This window comes from Scyliorhinus canicula, chromosome 1, assembly GCF_902713615.1.
Source record: "Scyliorhinus canicula chromosome 1, sScyCan1.1, whole genome shotgun sequence".
In the NCBI taxonomy this organism is placed as follows: Eukaryota; Metazoa; Chordata; class Chondrichthyes; order Carcharhiniformes; family Scyliorhinidae; genus Scyliorhinus; species Scyliorhinus canicula.
The window spans coordinates 42,891,451-42,906,639 of NC_052146.1; the positions used below are offsets into that span (position 1 = coordinate 42,891,451).

General features: G+C 48.5%; 1 protein-coding gene across 1 annotated transcript in view; it reads left to right on the forward strand.

Moving 5' to 3' along the window:
• Positions 1 to 15,189, forward strand: part of LOC119962041 (leucine-rich repeat-containing protein 43-like) — an 86,380-nt gene that overhangs the window by 36,577 nt on the left and 34,614 nt on the right. Inside the window, exons 3-6 of the mRNA XM_038789828.1 lie at positions 3,959 to 4,069; positions 4,412 to 4,551; positions 6,458 to 6,696; positions 10,613 to 10,803. Coding sequence (XP_038645756.1) covers positions 3,959 to 4,069; positions 4,412 to 4,551; positions 6,458 to 6,696; positions 10,613 to 10,803 — 681 coding nt within the window. The remainder of the gene's footprint in view (positions 1 to 3,958; positions 4,070 to 4,411; positions 4,552 to 6,457; positions 6,697 to 10,612; positions 10,804 to 15,189) is intronic.

A 15,189-nucleotide genomic window follows, 5' to 3' on the forward strand; every position in this document is an offset into this window, starting at 1 on the left:
CTTTAAAATGTTCAAAGGTGTAGGGGGGTCACGTGGCGTGAGCATGGGAGGAGCTGCATTTTCACGAGCTCTGGCTCTACTTATCTTTTAATCCTTTATTTTAAGCTAATACTCATCCCAGAATTATCTTTTTTGGGGATATATGTCTTGCACTCTGTCCCTGAGTGATCCTGGTCAGAGTTTGGTGACAAGTAGCCGAGTTAAATCAGAGAATCCTTGTTTGACTGAGATGGTCAGAAGTGGCTGGGGTGGGGCACAGCTTGCGGTAGCGGCTTTGCTGGTGAGCAGGACATGCCTCAGCGGTGCCGTTTGCAACTGGATGATTGCTGCTGTTATGGGCCAGGGTTTAGAGAACACCACAGTATATCATGGAGTTCACCTGACCCACAACCTTTAATAGATTTTGGTTATGGGGAGCACAATGGCCCACTTTACAGATGTGATGCAACAGAGATCTAAAGTATTTTTAAAACAAAATAATGTTTATTCTATGAATCCAGTTAACATTTTATAAACCCACAGTAAACATCTTCTCAACTACCAACACTGATAACCCCCCCCCTCAAAAAAATATACAGTACTCTATAGATAACCCTTAGTAACTTTCCCAACAACATCCATAAGCCAAAACATTTTTTAACAAAGACAGTAGGTTTGAATGCTCTACAGAAACAAGTATTACTTTGAAATCGTCAAGCCTTTGCAGACATTCTTTAGAGAGAGATAGATATATATCTTCTTGTTTAAATGCAGCTCTCCAGCTGAAAGCAAAACTAAAACACAGAGCCAAAAAGAGCTTCCAGCTCAAAACGAAAGTAAAAAGCAGAATTACATTCCAGCTCCACCCACACAATGACATCACTGCAGCCGTTTGATAAAACACACCTTTCTTAAAGGGACTCTCACATGACACTGCCATTGCAAGTTATGTTTTGGATGATGATCTCATCTCCCTAGTGCAGATCTTTGGTGCTCACTTTGTTGAATTGTGAAATATCTTTGAGTCATTAGTGGAAGAGCAGAAGAGAATCCTGGTATTCGATGGAGTAATTTCCCCGATGGGGGCTCTCCTTCAGTCCTTGGAAATCTTGTTGCATGGTGTGTCAGCTATCCTGACCGACTCAGGGAGTAGGGGCTGGACAAGGAGTGTTTGTCAGCCTGGTCTCTTGCAAGAAGTGGGAGGCATGTTTCTGACTGAGTTTGAGGATTGGCTGCCATGCTTTTGCAATCTTCATTTGAAGGCTGTGTGCATCAGATTTGACAGAGCACATTGTATCAGGTCTTTGAGGCCTGGGCTCAGTTGGAAGCCAGACCACTGGTTCTCTGCTGTCTGTCCTCGATGCTCATCGTGCGGGGTCGGGGGCAGCTGGACATGTTGAGTCATCCCGTCCTGGCTGAAGCCTAGGTTCCTTGCCTCCTGGGTGTTGGAGCGATGGTGTGGCGGAGCTGATAGCACTTCATTCGATGGAACTTTTGAGAGATCCTGAGGGTTGTTCAATGATCCTGTCATGGCTTTGGCCTTTGCAAGAGACATGGATGGTGTTATTATCCTGCAGTTCATCCTGGACTTTATTCCCTTGTGATCATGCTGTTAATTTTGAGTTGTCTTTTCTCCTGACAAGGGTGTGCAATGGTTGAGCGCGAAGGCAAAGGGTCGTCTGTTATCCTGGTTTGGCAAAAATCATATTGACTCGGTAAAGTGATATGTGGTTGGTGCATAAGCCTTGCCTTTTTTGTTTATCCTTAATGAGGAGCGAGTGCATTTTAGTCACCCTCATTGATAGAGAAGGTGAGTAGAGCCACGGAGGGGTGACGAGTGGGTGGTTGGTGTGGTAACGGGTGAGATTGATAAGATCTCACTTAGATTGAGGACAGCCCCCAATTAGAGATAATTGTACTGGGTTTTTATTTAGCTTTTGTTTTGGTAATTTAAATCTTGAGAATCCATGCTTATCTCCTACGAAGGAGAGGACTGGGCTCCTTGTTGTTCTTGCTTGTGGTTAGCGTTTTTGGAGCTATTAGAATAGGGGGAAATGAGTGGTGATGCACGGTGGGGTGTGGTCGGTTAATCCTCCAGTGTAGGAGGGGACTTCTTCCCTCTATCTGAGTGAACAGTGTGCTGTTTCATTGTCATATTGGGGGTAGAAATCGGCACCCCTCCCAAGATGGCCAATCAATGGGTGTTTTGAATATTCTTCTTCTCTTTGGTAGTGGGCCCTCCTCAGTTGAGGCCGATGTGATTTTTCTAGTGTTGGTGGGGCTGGTGCACTGCCCTGGGTGTGATTAGTGAGGGGTGGGGCCGGCTGGGTGGTAGATCTTGGCGTGTGCTGGGTGACTTGGGGGTACTGACTCCTGTGTGTCAGCACGTGCTGGACGATGCCAAATCCAGTGCTGTGGTTGGTATCCTGTTGCCCTCTGAAGCTTGGGATGTCCCTTCTCGAAGGCACTTATTAGGGGCATCCTGAGATGCCAAGTTTCGATGATTTGAGCATCCTTCGTTTACTAACTCCTTAGTGCACGTGCGTGTGGGGTTGAGTCGGGTCCTATACTGTAGTCGATATCTTGTTGCCCCCCCCCCCGTATGGTTGGGATGTTCCTTTGTCTGAAGGAACAGCTTTTTCTCTTCTTGGTCATATGGTAGTGGGCATGTGCTGGAGGAACACAGACCTGTGGTTGGCTCCTGGTTCTCTGTAACCTTAGATCGTCTGCTCTTTATGGTATTCCCTTTTTATTTAATCTATCTCGATTAGGTTATCAGGAGGCGCTGACCGTATGGACTATAATCCGAACCTATAGGTGCTGGTCTTCTCTGTATAAATATGTGGAATGATCGTTCTGTACTGGGCCTGAGGTTGGGGTTACGTTGCGTCTTGTGGCATATGCGTTCTTGTGAATTTTCTTTATTTTAAATTTTTTTTGATATAGTGGGATGAAAGAATCCTTGTTTGGCTCTTGCAGCGGTACAGACAGTTCTGGTATTCGAGGGGAGAAGGTTACAGTGTTGCTCGAGCTGAGGTAGATATGTACTGATGCGCACCTGAACAGGGTGGGAAGAACCGATGCAGAATTATTGTTGTTGTTTCAATCAATCGCCACGTGGGAAGGTGTGCACCATTTTGCCGTGTCTTCAAGACGTTATCCTTCTCTCCCTTGTTCTCTGGTGATGCGTATAGAGGCACCAAAATGAGTCTGATGTTTGTCCTGAGCCAGCCATATTGCTGTTTTCCTGTCCCCCTTTGTATCCATGTATGTTGAGACATTTGTGCTGAGATGTACCATTCCTGTTGCGTTGGTGCGTTATTTGTTCAAATGAAAAACTTGAATAAAAATACTTCTAAAAAAAATTCAAAGACTCTGTTTCCACTATCTTTTCAGGAAGAGAGTCCCAGACTTTCATGACCCTCTAACTGGAAATTGTTTTCCTCATCTCCGTTTTAAATGGCCATCCTGTTATTTTTAAACCGGGACCCGTAGTTCTAGATTCTCTCACAAGAGGAAACATCCTCTCCATATCCACACTGTCATGACCTCTCAGGATCTTATAAGTTTCGATCAAGTCACCTCTTATTCTTCTAAATTCCAGCAGGTACAAGCCGAGCCCCTCAAACCTTTCCTTGTAAGACAACCCACTCATTCCAGGCATTAGTCTGGTAAACCTCTGAACTGCTTCCAATACATTTATTTCCTTCCTTAAATAAGGTGACCAATATTATACACAGTACTCAGATGTGGTCTCACTAGAGTTCTGTATAACTAAAACGTAACCTTCCCATTGTTGTATTCAATTTTCCTTGCAATAAATGATAACATTCTATTAGATTTCCTAATTATTTATTGCACCTGCATACTGGCCTTTTGCAATTCCCGCACTAAAACACCTTTAAACCTCCTCAATCCAAGACTTTTAATCATGAATCAACAGTCAATTATACGTTCTGTTTTTATTTCTCTTCTGTAGGTGCGTGAGGTTGATAAGGACATATTGAGATTTCAGAATCTGGAGGAACTTGTATTAAGTGTCAATAGAATCCCTACAGTAAACTCAGCCAACCTACCAAGAAAGCTAACGGTAAAATGAAATGAAATGAAATGAAAATCGCTTATTGTCACGAGTAGGCTTCAATGAAGTTACTGTGAAAAGCCCCTAGTCGCCACATTCCGGCGCCTGTTCAGGGAGGCTGGTACGGGAATTGAACCGTGCTGCTGGTCTGCTTTAAACACCAGCGATTTAGCCCAGTGTGCTAAACCAGCCCCTAAAAGGGGAGGGGGTGGAAATATTCTCAGATCAGTAAAATGAGCATGGGGTTTTCTTTTTTCATTAACAACAATATTTTTTGGAACAATTGCATTGCATCATCTGTGGCTTAAAGTTTAAACCTGCAGCTCGTACATTTTCTTTGCCCTATTACAGGTTCTTGAGCTCTGCTCCAACGAGATTTCCTCTTTGAAAGAACTGTGTGTTAGCCCACCACCAAGGTTGCAATACCTTGGGCTGTCACACAACAAGCTTTCGCTGGACTCCGAGTACAATTATTTCTCAAAAGAGTTGTGGTAAATATACTGGCCCTGGCACTGCTCAATAGATCATAAAGATATATTGGATATTACGACTACCATCACCATAGAATTTACAGTGCAGAAGGAGGCCATTCAGCCCATCGAGTCTGCACCAGCTCTTGGAAAGAGCACCCTACCTAAGGTCAACTCCTCCACCCTATCCACATAACCCAGTAACCCCACCCAACACCAAGGGCAATTTTGGACACTAAGGGCAATTTATCATGGCCAATCCACCTAACCTGCATTGGACTGTGGGAGGAAACCGGAGGACCCGGAGGAAACCCACGCATACACGGGGAGGATGTGCAGACTCCGCACAGACAGTGACCCAAGCCAGAATCCAACCTGGGACCCTGGAGCTGTGAAGCCATTGTGCTATCCACAATGCTACCGTGCTACCCTCACCATCTTCACCACCGCAATACACAAGACAGGAAAAGCTGATAATGGGTTGTCTCGTTTGGCTTTGTACTCAATGGCCTCCCGAGATGCTGAGTGGGGAAATGTGGTGCCTCCCACAACAGGTCTTGGTGGGCAGGCAGATGTGAAGTGTTCCATGGTCTGACCTTCTGGGAGTTGATGACAAGCTACACATGGGCTGAAATCTTATGCACTTTAAAGACGTCTGGATTCCAACCCCAATCGTGTCAGCAGCCTGCTTGAGCTCCATCTCAATCTTACAGGAGGGGTCCAATTAAAAGGCTGCCTGTCCCAATTTGGCACAATGGGTGGGTTGAAGGGTGGGGTGACCAATCGGGTGTTGGCTTGGGAGGGAGACCGGCAATATTCACAGTGGGACAGTTACAACTCTTGGGGATCTATTGGTGCGGGTTCGATTTGCCCAGATCTCAGAGATAAACTCCACCACCCATTCCTCCAGTTATTCTGGAGAGATGTGAGCCAAACATTCTTGCTTCATACAGTAACTTCCCTGTTACTCCAGATTTGTACATTTTAAGGGGGGGGAAAAGATCAGAAAGTTTTTCAAAATTCATTCTTGGGATGTGGGTGTTGCTGGTTAGGCCAGCACTTATTGCCCATCCCTAATTGCCCTTGAGAGGATGATGAGCTGCCTTCTCGAAATGCTGCAGACCCTGTGGTGCAGGTACACCCACAGTGTTAACGACTCTGAACCTTCAGAGCGGATCTGTCGCAGAATTGCAGTGTTGGATCAGGCGAGAAAAGCTGTGTGACACCCGCTGGTCTTTTCTTGCCTGATTAACCAACACTCTGTGCAATTTCCAAGTGCTGTTGAGAATCACAAAGCCAACTGGAGGGGCGGGGCCTAAAAACAGCAGCAGCGCCGGGAATCTGAGATTGCGAATCCATTTTTAAAGTGTGTCCCGATCTGAAGTTAAATTTAAACCCCCCCCACCCCCAATATGGAGAGGGTAATCCCCCCTGCCAGTGCCCCTGACAGTACCAGGATGCCGGGGGTAATGCCCAGGCATGTCCCTTAACCCAAGGGGGCTACAGACACCTCTGTGCCCCCGGCGTGGTCATCATTTATATTACTGGTCAGTTAGTGATAACTGTCAAATTGAAAATCTTTAAATTAACACTGACTGCACAGAACTGCCTTATAAAACTTCCATACCTGATGGTTTCTGAGTAGTGCAATTGGTTTTACAGGGAAGCTTCTAGAATTTCCTATCAGAGTCCAACTGGTCCAAGACCTATCTGAATCTGAACTGTGGGATAGAATTTGTTTTAAATAATTTGAAAACTCACGAGTAAATTTCAGGATTTTGTCCATTAGACTTTGTGGTTGGGTTGATTAGTGTGTACCCCGATCTGCATGAGCTTCAAACTCTCTCAAGAACAAATTGAATTTAGAGTCTTTCATGATGTTTTAATAATATTACTGTTTGGATCTTCTTTGTCTTTTGTAAAATAGGCCCAATTTAATATCTCTTGATTTGAGTTTCAATGACTTTTCGAATTTGCGGGACATTGTCATCTATCTTATTTTACTGCCAAACCTGAAGAATCTTATTCTCTTGGGCAATCCACTGGCTCTTCTTCCCAATTACCGTGGTTTTATACTCGATGATCTGCAAAATCTTGTTTCCTTGGATGATGTGTTGATATCTCCAGATGAAAGGCATCATTTTAAGGGCATTTCCAAACATCGAGGTAAGCATTTTAAGTACTGATCACCTGTTCATGTTGCGAATTCCTCTTGCGGCGAACAGCCTTACTACCTCACTGCATTTCACTAGCTGAGGCAAAACCATAGGTTGTGCAGCTTAACACCAGCCTGGATTTTTGCTATGGTGCAGAGCCTCTCCTGCACTATCTCTGGAAAAGCAGACAGAATCTCCCATTGCTGGGACCACAAATTCCCCTTTCCTTCCCAGGATGACCGCCCCTTGGCTCAGGGTTGATGTCCAGCTGAGCAGAGCTTCACCCTCTGATAGAGACACTCTAATGCTGTCCTTGTCTTCAACACCCAGTCCTACTTCATAAATTAATATGCATAATAACTCATAGTCGGAAGCTCTCCATTCATTGTACAATGGTGATCTGATTGCAAACCTGCAACGTGATGATGTAAAATGTAAACCAGTACTGATGTGGGTCGCACATACATGAATTTTGTCGCCTGTTTATTTCCCCCTGAGTCGAAGTGAGGAGGTAAACGGAGTGAGTGTCAGGCTGCTAGCTGGAAAAATCACATAGCTAAACTCAGGAAAGCTTTATTCCCACTGAGTCTCAAGGTGATTTTTAATAAAGTCAAACTATAATGTGAACTGGTGAGAATTTTTATGATAAGTTTTAGCTGCTATGAATTAGGCGTTTACAGTGGGCTTGATAGAGACCTCAGTGTGTTTTCATCTCTTGCGCTCCCTTATGACCCACTTTCACAATGCCACCAGCATTCTGTGGCATCACTTCCACCGTGATCTTCTGGAATGTGTCTAGTTGGAGTTGGCGACAATTCAACATGAGTCACAGTTCTGTGCAAAGCGGCAGATGCTCACATTGTCACCGGGTCTCTGAGCCCCTCCATCCCTCCTTCACCGACACCCAGCATTAGAGCCACTGTGTCCCTGTTGATGTGCAGGACCTCATTCTCCAGAATGGTCAGGAAGACAATGGCTACAAGTTCAACCCCAGTGGTTTACCTCCCCCTGGAGCTGTGGGCTCGCTTCACCTTCAATGAGAAAATGCAAAGAATTATGTGCATGAGAGGTGGCATGGGTGTTGAGGATGGATTGGAAACATTTCAGATGGAGGGCTGTGAAGAATGGGTGCAAGAGAACAACAGGTTGCAAGTGAGTGTTGAGTGCTGGAGTGAAAATTTGAGGAGGATGCTGGAGAGAAAGGAAAACATGTGACAGCAAGGTGTATCGAAAAGCCAATGCAAAGAGGATCACCCGCAGAAATAATGAGGCCATTAAAACTTTATGCCACTGAGACTAGATCCTGGAGACCACACACCTACTGCTCACAACAGTGCTACTTCCAGTCAAACCTGATTCGGAAGGCTGGCTAGTCTCAGTGGAGAGCATTTCTCTCCTGATCCTGACTGCGTCCACCCTTCCCTGCAGGCACATGTCTGAGAACCCAGGCTGTGGAAGCCTTCCCATGTCATATGGCATTGTGATAGAGAATTAGCCGTGGTTAGCACTGCTCCCGACAGCGCTGAGGACCTGGGTTTGATCCCAGCCCGGGTCGCTGTCTGTGTGGAGTTTGCACATTGTCCCCGTGCGTAGGTTTCACCCCCACAATCCAAAGATGTGCAGGTTAGGTGGATTGGCCACGCTAAATTTTCCCTTAATTGGAAAAAAATATTGGGCACTTTAAAATTATGTTTTAAAAAGAATTAGCCGTGACCATATTGAATGGCAGAGCAGGCTCGAAGGGGCAAATGGTCTACTCCTGCTCCTAATTTCTGCGTGTCTATGTCTCACTTCCATTGTCTCTGTGTTGCTGCCCTGTGCACACCACCTCCCAGCGTGAATTCCTGCAGCCATTCACTGACACCTGTCAGACTTCCCCTCAAATGGAGTCTTCAATGACAGATCTAGTACATGATCCTTCCCACCCCGCCCTTCTTAAGTGTTCGGAGGTAGCTGGAAGAGCGATGATAATGCCATGGCTCAGTTAAAACCTACTGAAGAGAAATACAGGGACTTGAATATGGCCCCCACCAATTTCAGCAAGAATTATATTGAGAACATTTAGCCTAAAGTATCTGTATAGATGAGATCGAGCTCACATTAGCTCCACAATAGCAGGAAGTCTTGTGGCACAGTGGGTAGTGCCCCCCTATCTTTGCGCCATAAGCTCGGGGTTCAAATCCCACCCCAGGACTTGATGGCCACAGAAGGTTTGTGTTTGTGGTGCAGGCAAACAGGTTGATGGCCATCCTGTAAATACGCCAATGGCAGGTGGTAAGAACAGGAGAATTTCCTGGTCAGCCAGAACCATGTGTTAGCTGCAGCGCGACAGCCTCCCCATGTTAAAAGACTCCATTCGAAAGTTCTTGCCATGGGTTCCATGGCAAACATCTTCCTTGCTTTGAGGGTCAGCTAGAGAGTTCCACAACCTTTTTCAGCATCTTCCCACTTTCCCACTGGAAAGACTGAGAAAGGAGAAACATTGGGCACGATGTTCTGGCCAGTCGGGAGGGGGGGTTTCTGCTAGCATTAGCGGGGAAGGGGGGGGCATCCCTGGGCTGGAGCAGCATCATGAGCTGCATGTTTCATGCATGACGGAGGACAAGGGTGGCACCGTTGCTGGGCATGGGTGTTGTGTGCTGTGGGGGCCAGGGTGTGCTGGGGGCACGCAGTATTGTGCTGGCATGGGGTGCTAGGCGTAGGGCCGTCAGGGAGGATGGTGTGGGGGGAGGTGTCAGGTGCAGAGTGGTCAGTGGGGGGAGGGGGGCATCTGGGGCTGACAGGCAGGACCAGTGCCAGAGGGCCAGTGCCAGCTCACCCATGCGGCCCAGTGGAGGTCTTTGAGCTTCTTACCACGCTGGATGGTGGTCCTTCTTGTCACGGTCCCAGCGATGACGACTGCTGCCACTGCTTCCCAGGTGGCTGGCCTTCGAACGCCCTCAGGGGAACAGGGTGTTCCGTCTGGACTCCACCGCATCCATCAGTCTGGCCAGGTCTGTATCCCCAAATCATGGAGCTGCCTGGGGTTTATACTGGCGAGTGCAGTCCCGGCGAATCAGCCGGCGAGGCTGCTATTTGTGGCGTGAAGCCTTTGGGGCTTCATTAAGCAGCCTAATTAATATTAGATACAGGCGACGGCCTCGCCGGGTCAGCCGTATGGAAACACTCGGCAGTTCCCGCCCGCTACCAGATTTAGGACCAATTTGGTTAGATTGCGCCCACTGTGCGTAACAAATCTGTGAAATCAGTTTTTGAGCATGGCATACATAACAGAGTTGACCACATGAGTTAGTAAGTAAAATCGCCATAGTCCCAGATGACCATAGGCTGCTTTCCCCTCTGTGGGGGAGAGCCGAGTGGTGGTGATTTAACCTGAGGATCACCACACCTCAGGTGAGGGGCACGGTTGAGAAGGCGAGGCCTTCGTGAATAACCTCAACCGGTACGGGAATTGAACCTGCGCTACTGACCATACGCTCCACCAGCTGTCCAGCCAACTGAGCTAAACCGGCCACAAACTATGAAGATGCAAAATAAATAAATATGAAGGATAAAAGAAAAATATGAAAAAACAGGAATTGCTGGAAAGCACCTTGAACCACATATTGTATTAAAGGTGTTACATAAGTGCAAGTTATTCAGATGTGTTCAATTAGCTTGTGAAAAAGAAAGATACATTAACATTTTCAGTCTAACGTTTAAAACAGTACAATTGCATTCAAAACATTCATTTACTTTTTTTCCTTCAGCATTTCTGGCAATTACTGTTTTGATTTTAGTTAAATGTTTTGGTTTCCCCCCCAATTCGTTCAGTTGTTTGTTTCAAGTTATTGTTCATGTTATAACGGCAAAGTGAGTTCAGTCTCTAAACTGGGGCAACACATTCATCCCTTTATCTTTTCCATCCATTGCATGTCATGCTCCAGATTTCATTGTTCCTGACGCTCGGGTAACAATAAATATAGGAAAAGTCAGGGGTATTCCCAACCCTATCGACCCTCTGGAGGAGCTACCAGAATTTCCTGTTGTAAAGAACAGTTACTTTGTGACCTACGAGTTCCTCGGAAGTCTCGAAAACCCCTGTGAATGGAATGAATTACAGACAGAAGGTACACCGGTGAGTCTCAGTCTGTTGTTACTGTAGAATCAAATACCTCTTTCAACTTTTCATCAGTTATTCTTGAATGCTAGTTGAGGTGCATTGAAGAACAGTTTGGTTGCCAACCGTTGTTATTATTAACTGTCAGTACAATAGGCTCACATAAGAGAGAACAAGGAAATGGTGTTGAATACATTGCAGGAAGAACTGTTACTTTGTCTGATTTAGGCACAATCAATTGTGCTTGGCAAGTTTCAATCAGTTACACATACACTCCTATTAGTTGTTGTTCTATGAATGCAGCCATAGATAGATAGAAAGATTTTGCAATTGTATAATGTCATTTACAATCTTAGGACCAGCCACTTTACCACCACTTCAATGCTTTTAAAGTGTAATCACTTTTGTAGCAAAAGTTGGCGATGTTCCTATGCATCTCTTGCCCATGTTCTTCCAGATGATAGAGGTTGCACCTTTACTTTTAAAGCAACTTTGGCAAGTTGCTGCAGTGCATCTAGTAGATGGTGCACACTGCTGCCACTGTGCGCAAGTGGATGGGGTCTCAATCAATCAGACTGCTTGTCCTGGATAGTGTTTTGCTTCTTGTGTGTGGTGGGAGGTGCACTCATCCAAGCAAGTGAACAGTATTCCCTCACAGTGCTGACTTGCGCCTTGTAGATGAGGAAAGACTTTGGGGAAATTCTGCTTCAATTAAATATTGGGAAGCCATTGTCTTCAGTTCCCATCATAACCCTTACCACCAACTTCATCCTGCACCCTGGCGACTTTCTTCCCAGGATGTTGCCTGCGATGAAACATTGAAGTTATGAAGAGAGGTTGGATAGGCTTGGGTTGTTTTTGCTGGAGCAGAGAAGACTTAGGGATGACCTGATCGAGGTGTACAGGATTACAAGGGGCACAGCATGGACGGAGTGGATAGGAAACAGCTGTTCCCCTTAGTTGAAGGGTCGGTTACGAGGGGACACAAGTTCAAGGTGAGGGGCGGGAGGTTCAGGGGGATTTGAGGAGAAACCTGTTTACCCAAAGGGTGGTGACGGTCTGGAATGTACTGCCTGGGAGGGTGATAGAGGCGGGTTGCCTCACATCCTTTCAAAAGTACGATGGGCAGCACGGTGGCGCAGTGGGTTAGCCCTGCAGCCTCACGGCGCCGAGGTCCCAGATTCGATCCCGGCTCTGGGTCACTGTCTGTGTGGAGTTTGCACATTCTCCCCATGTTTGCGTGGGTTTCGCCCCCACAACCCAAAGATGTGCAGATTAGGTGGATTGGCCATGCTAAATTGCCCCTTAATTGGAAAAAATGAATTGGGTACTCTAAAATTATATATTTTTAAAATCCTTTCAAAAGTACCTGGATGAGCACTTGGCACGGCATAACATTCAAGTATATGGGCCAAGTGCTGGCAAATTAGGATAGTCAGATCTGGTCATTTTATGTGGCGGTGCAGACTCGATGGGCCGAAGGGCCTTTACTGCGCTGTATTTTGCTGTGATTCTGTGAATCAGACTGTTTGCAACCTTGGAGCACGATTCTCTGGCCTCGTTTCGCTTGAGCAAGAGCGCAACGAGGCCGGTGATTAGCGGGAGAGGCGGTAAACGAGAACCGCGCCGGGCGCCTAACTGTTCACCAGGCCAGTACCTGTTGGCGAAATCGGGACCCCACTGTAGCGTGGCGAGAAATCAATTATCACTATTTAAGCCCTATTTTCACACAATTTGCGGAACCCCGTTATCCAATGGCCTCCTGTGTTCCAGCCGCCTCCCCAGCAAGTGGTCACGCTAGCACAATTAGTACTTCTTTTGGAAAATGTGAACCTGGCGGAGGGACAGCTGCGGGGGTTCGAGGAGGCAAGTAGCCATCTTCGCTCACAGGCACTGTGCCCGGAGGAACTGAGTATGCTGTCCCGTGCTCAGTGGTGCGGGGAGCGGGCACTGAGGGGTGCAGCCCCAGTTGGGGTGGGCTGCAATGGGCGGTACGGGATCTCGGGGCTGGGAGGTTTTCCGCTGGGGTGGGGGCGCTGATGAGGGTGCTGATGAGGGCAGGTGTGTCGACCGTGCATGGCTCTTCCATGCCAATCCCTGGACCGTGTGTTCCCATTCCGTGGGCAACCATAGTCCCTGCCTGTTTGCCTAATGATCACCCATAATTCCTACTGACCACAGAGGCCACTGGCCAAGCGGCTGAGTAGGGAATTCATAATAGGGAATTGGCAATCCGGAGGGTGCCGGCTCACTTGATGGCAGCACATGCACAGCCGTGCGCCCTATCTTGTGTGGTGACCTCGAGACGTGCCTCATCAGAAGGGTGGAATTCGGAGGAGCTGGTGTACACCATTGCCAGTCCATAGGATGGGTCCGGGTTGCCACCCAGCACCCCCTCCTTCCACTCAGTGCCCATAAGGCCCAGGGGTTCACCTTGGGACAGAGGGGCAGCTGATTCAAGCCCCGGCTGTCCCTGCGTCATCGGGCTCTGCCGGCCCTGGTGGTTCCCCATTGTCTGTACCATGGTGTCACTGCCCTAGGCGATGCTTCTCAGTGATTGGAACAAGCTCCGCAGTCCCTCGGCAATGCCCACCTGAGACCAGGATATGTCCCTCAACGCCTCGGCAATGCCCACCTGAGACCAGGATAGGTCCCTCAGCGCCTCGGCAATGCCCACCTGAGACCAGGATAGGTCCCTCAGCGCCTCGGCAATGCCCACCTGAGACCAGGATATGTCCCTCAGCACCTCGGCAATGCCCACCTGAGACCAGGATATGTCCCTCAGCACCTCGGCAATGCCCACCTGAGACCAGGATATGTCCCTCAGCACCTCAGCAATGCCCACCTGAGACCAGGATATGTCCCTCAGCGCCTCGGCAATGCCCACCTGAGACCAGGATATGTCCCTCAGCACCTCGGCAATGCCCACCTGAGACCAGGATATGTCCCTCAGCGTCTCGGCAATGCCCACCTGAGACCAGGATATGTCCCTCAGCGCCTCTTCAAGGTCAGCCCGTTACTGAGTCACGTCCCCCAGCGAGTCGGACATGTCCGTGACCGTCTGCGCCACACCTTGGTCTCTTTCACTCATTCTGCCGACGTTTTGCGCCAGGCTCTCCACTGCAGTCACCACCCGAGCAGTGTTGGCCTCGGTGCCACGCATTGCTGGCGGCATCTCCTGTGCCCATAACCTCTAGAACTCCTCCAGTCGGCTATGGACCTGCTGAACTGTTGCTGACATCACCTTCTGAATGTCCCAGCTGCTCCCTAACGCCTCCATCAGCTCCGATATAGCATGTTCCACAGACTCAACATCTGGCTGGGTCCAGCTGGGTGCTGGGATCCCTGCGACTGCCGTCTCGCCTAGTTGTTCCTGCATCCACCTGATATGCATCTGCAACTGTGCAGTGCTCACCAGATTGTGCCCCAGAAGCCGGTCCACTAATGTTGCCCAATGAGGTGAGTGTCTCTGTGTTGGCGGAGGGTGGGGATGACAGCTGTGATGCACTGATTGGCATCCTTGGAGGTCTCATCCAAGGTGGGAGGCAGGGGAAGGGGCCACCCCGGATGGGCTGGCGCTGTCAGCTGGAGGACCTGTGGGAGAATTAACACGTGGTCAGTGGGAGGGATGGGTCAGTGTGTATGGCAATAACAACTCACATTGACAGGTCCTCCAGGTGGGGCCTGGTGAATCCCCATCTCTACAACGTGCGTGACCGCTCTGTCCTCGGCCTTCCCCATAACCTCCAGGGCACGTTCCTCGAAGGTCGTGAGGATTCTTATGTCCAGCACCCCTCCGCCTGTCAGGGCCCTCTCCCGGCGATTGTGGGCGAGCTTTTCCTGCGGAGACAGAGAGGGCATCGTTAGCTGCATGTGCGGTTCACAGTGGTGGGGGCGGAGGGTGGTGCTGGTGTGAAGGAAGGTTTGGGGGGGTGAAGGGTGGGTTGGGGTGAAGGGAGGGGGAAGGGTGGGTTGGGGGCAAATGGAGGGTGGGGGTTGCTGGTCGCGTGGGGGTGGGAAGCTTTCGAAGGGGGGTGGGGGGGGTTTGTCAACTCTGCGTGCGGCCTGGTGTCGGTCATTGACAATCTTGCGACACTAGATGTTAATTCTCCTGGGTACGCTTCCTGAGCTGACGGCAGCTGATACTTCACCCCAGGCGGCACCGGCTGCCCTGTGGCTCACCCTCCGAGACCCTCAGCAAACACGAGATCCATCTTGGCCTCGACCGCATCTATTCCCACCGTGTAACACCTCCCAACTAGATCATTAACCTCTGTCATCTGTTGCCTTTGCTACTTCTAAACTTGGTTATTTTAATGCCCTCCTTTCTGGTCTCCTAATTTCTGCCTGCTGTAAACTAGGAGGTCATTCGAAATTCTACTCCCATGTTCTAGCTCACACCAT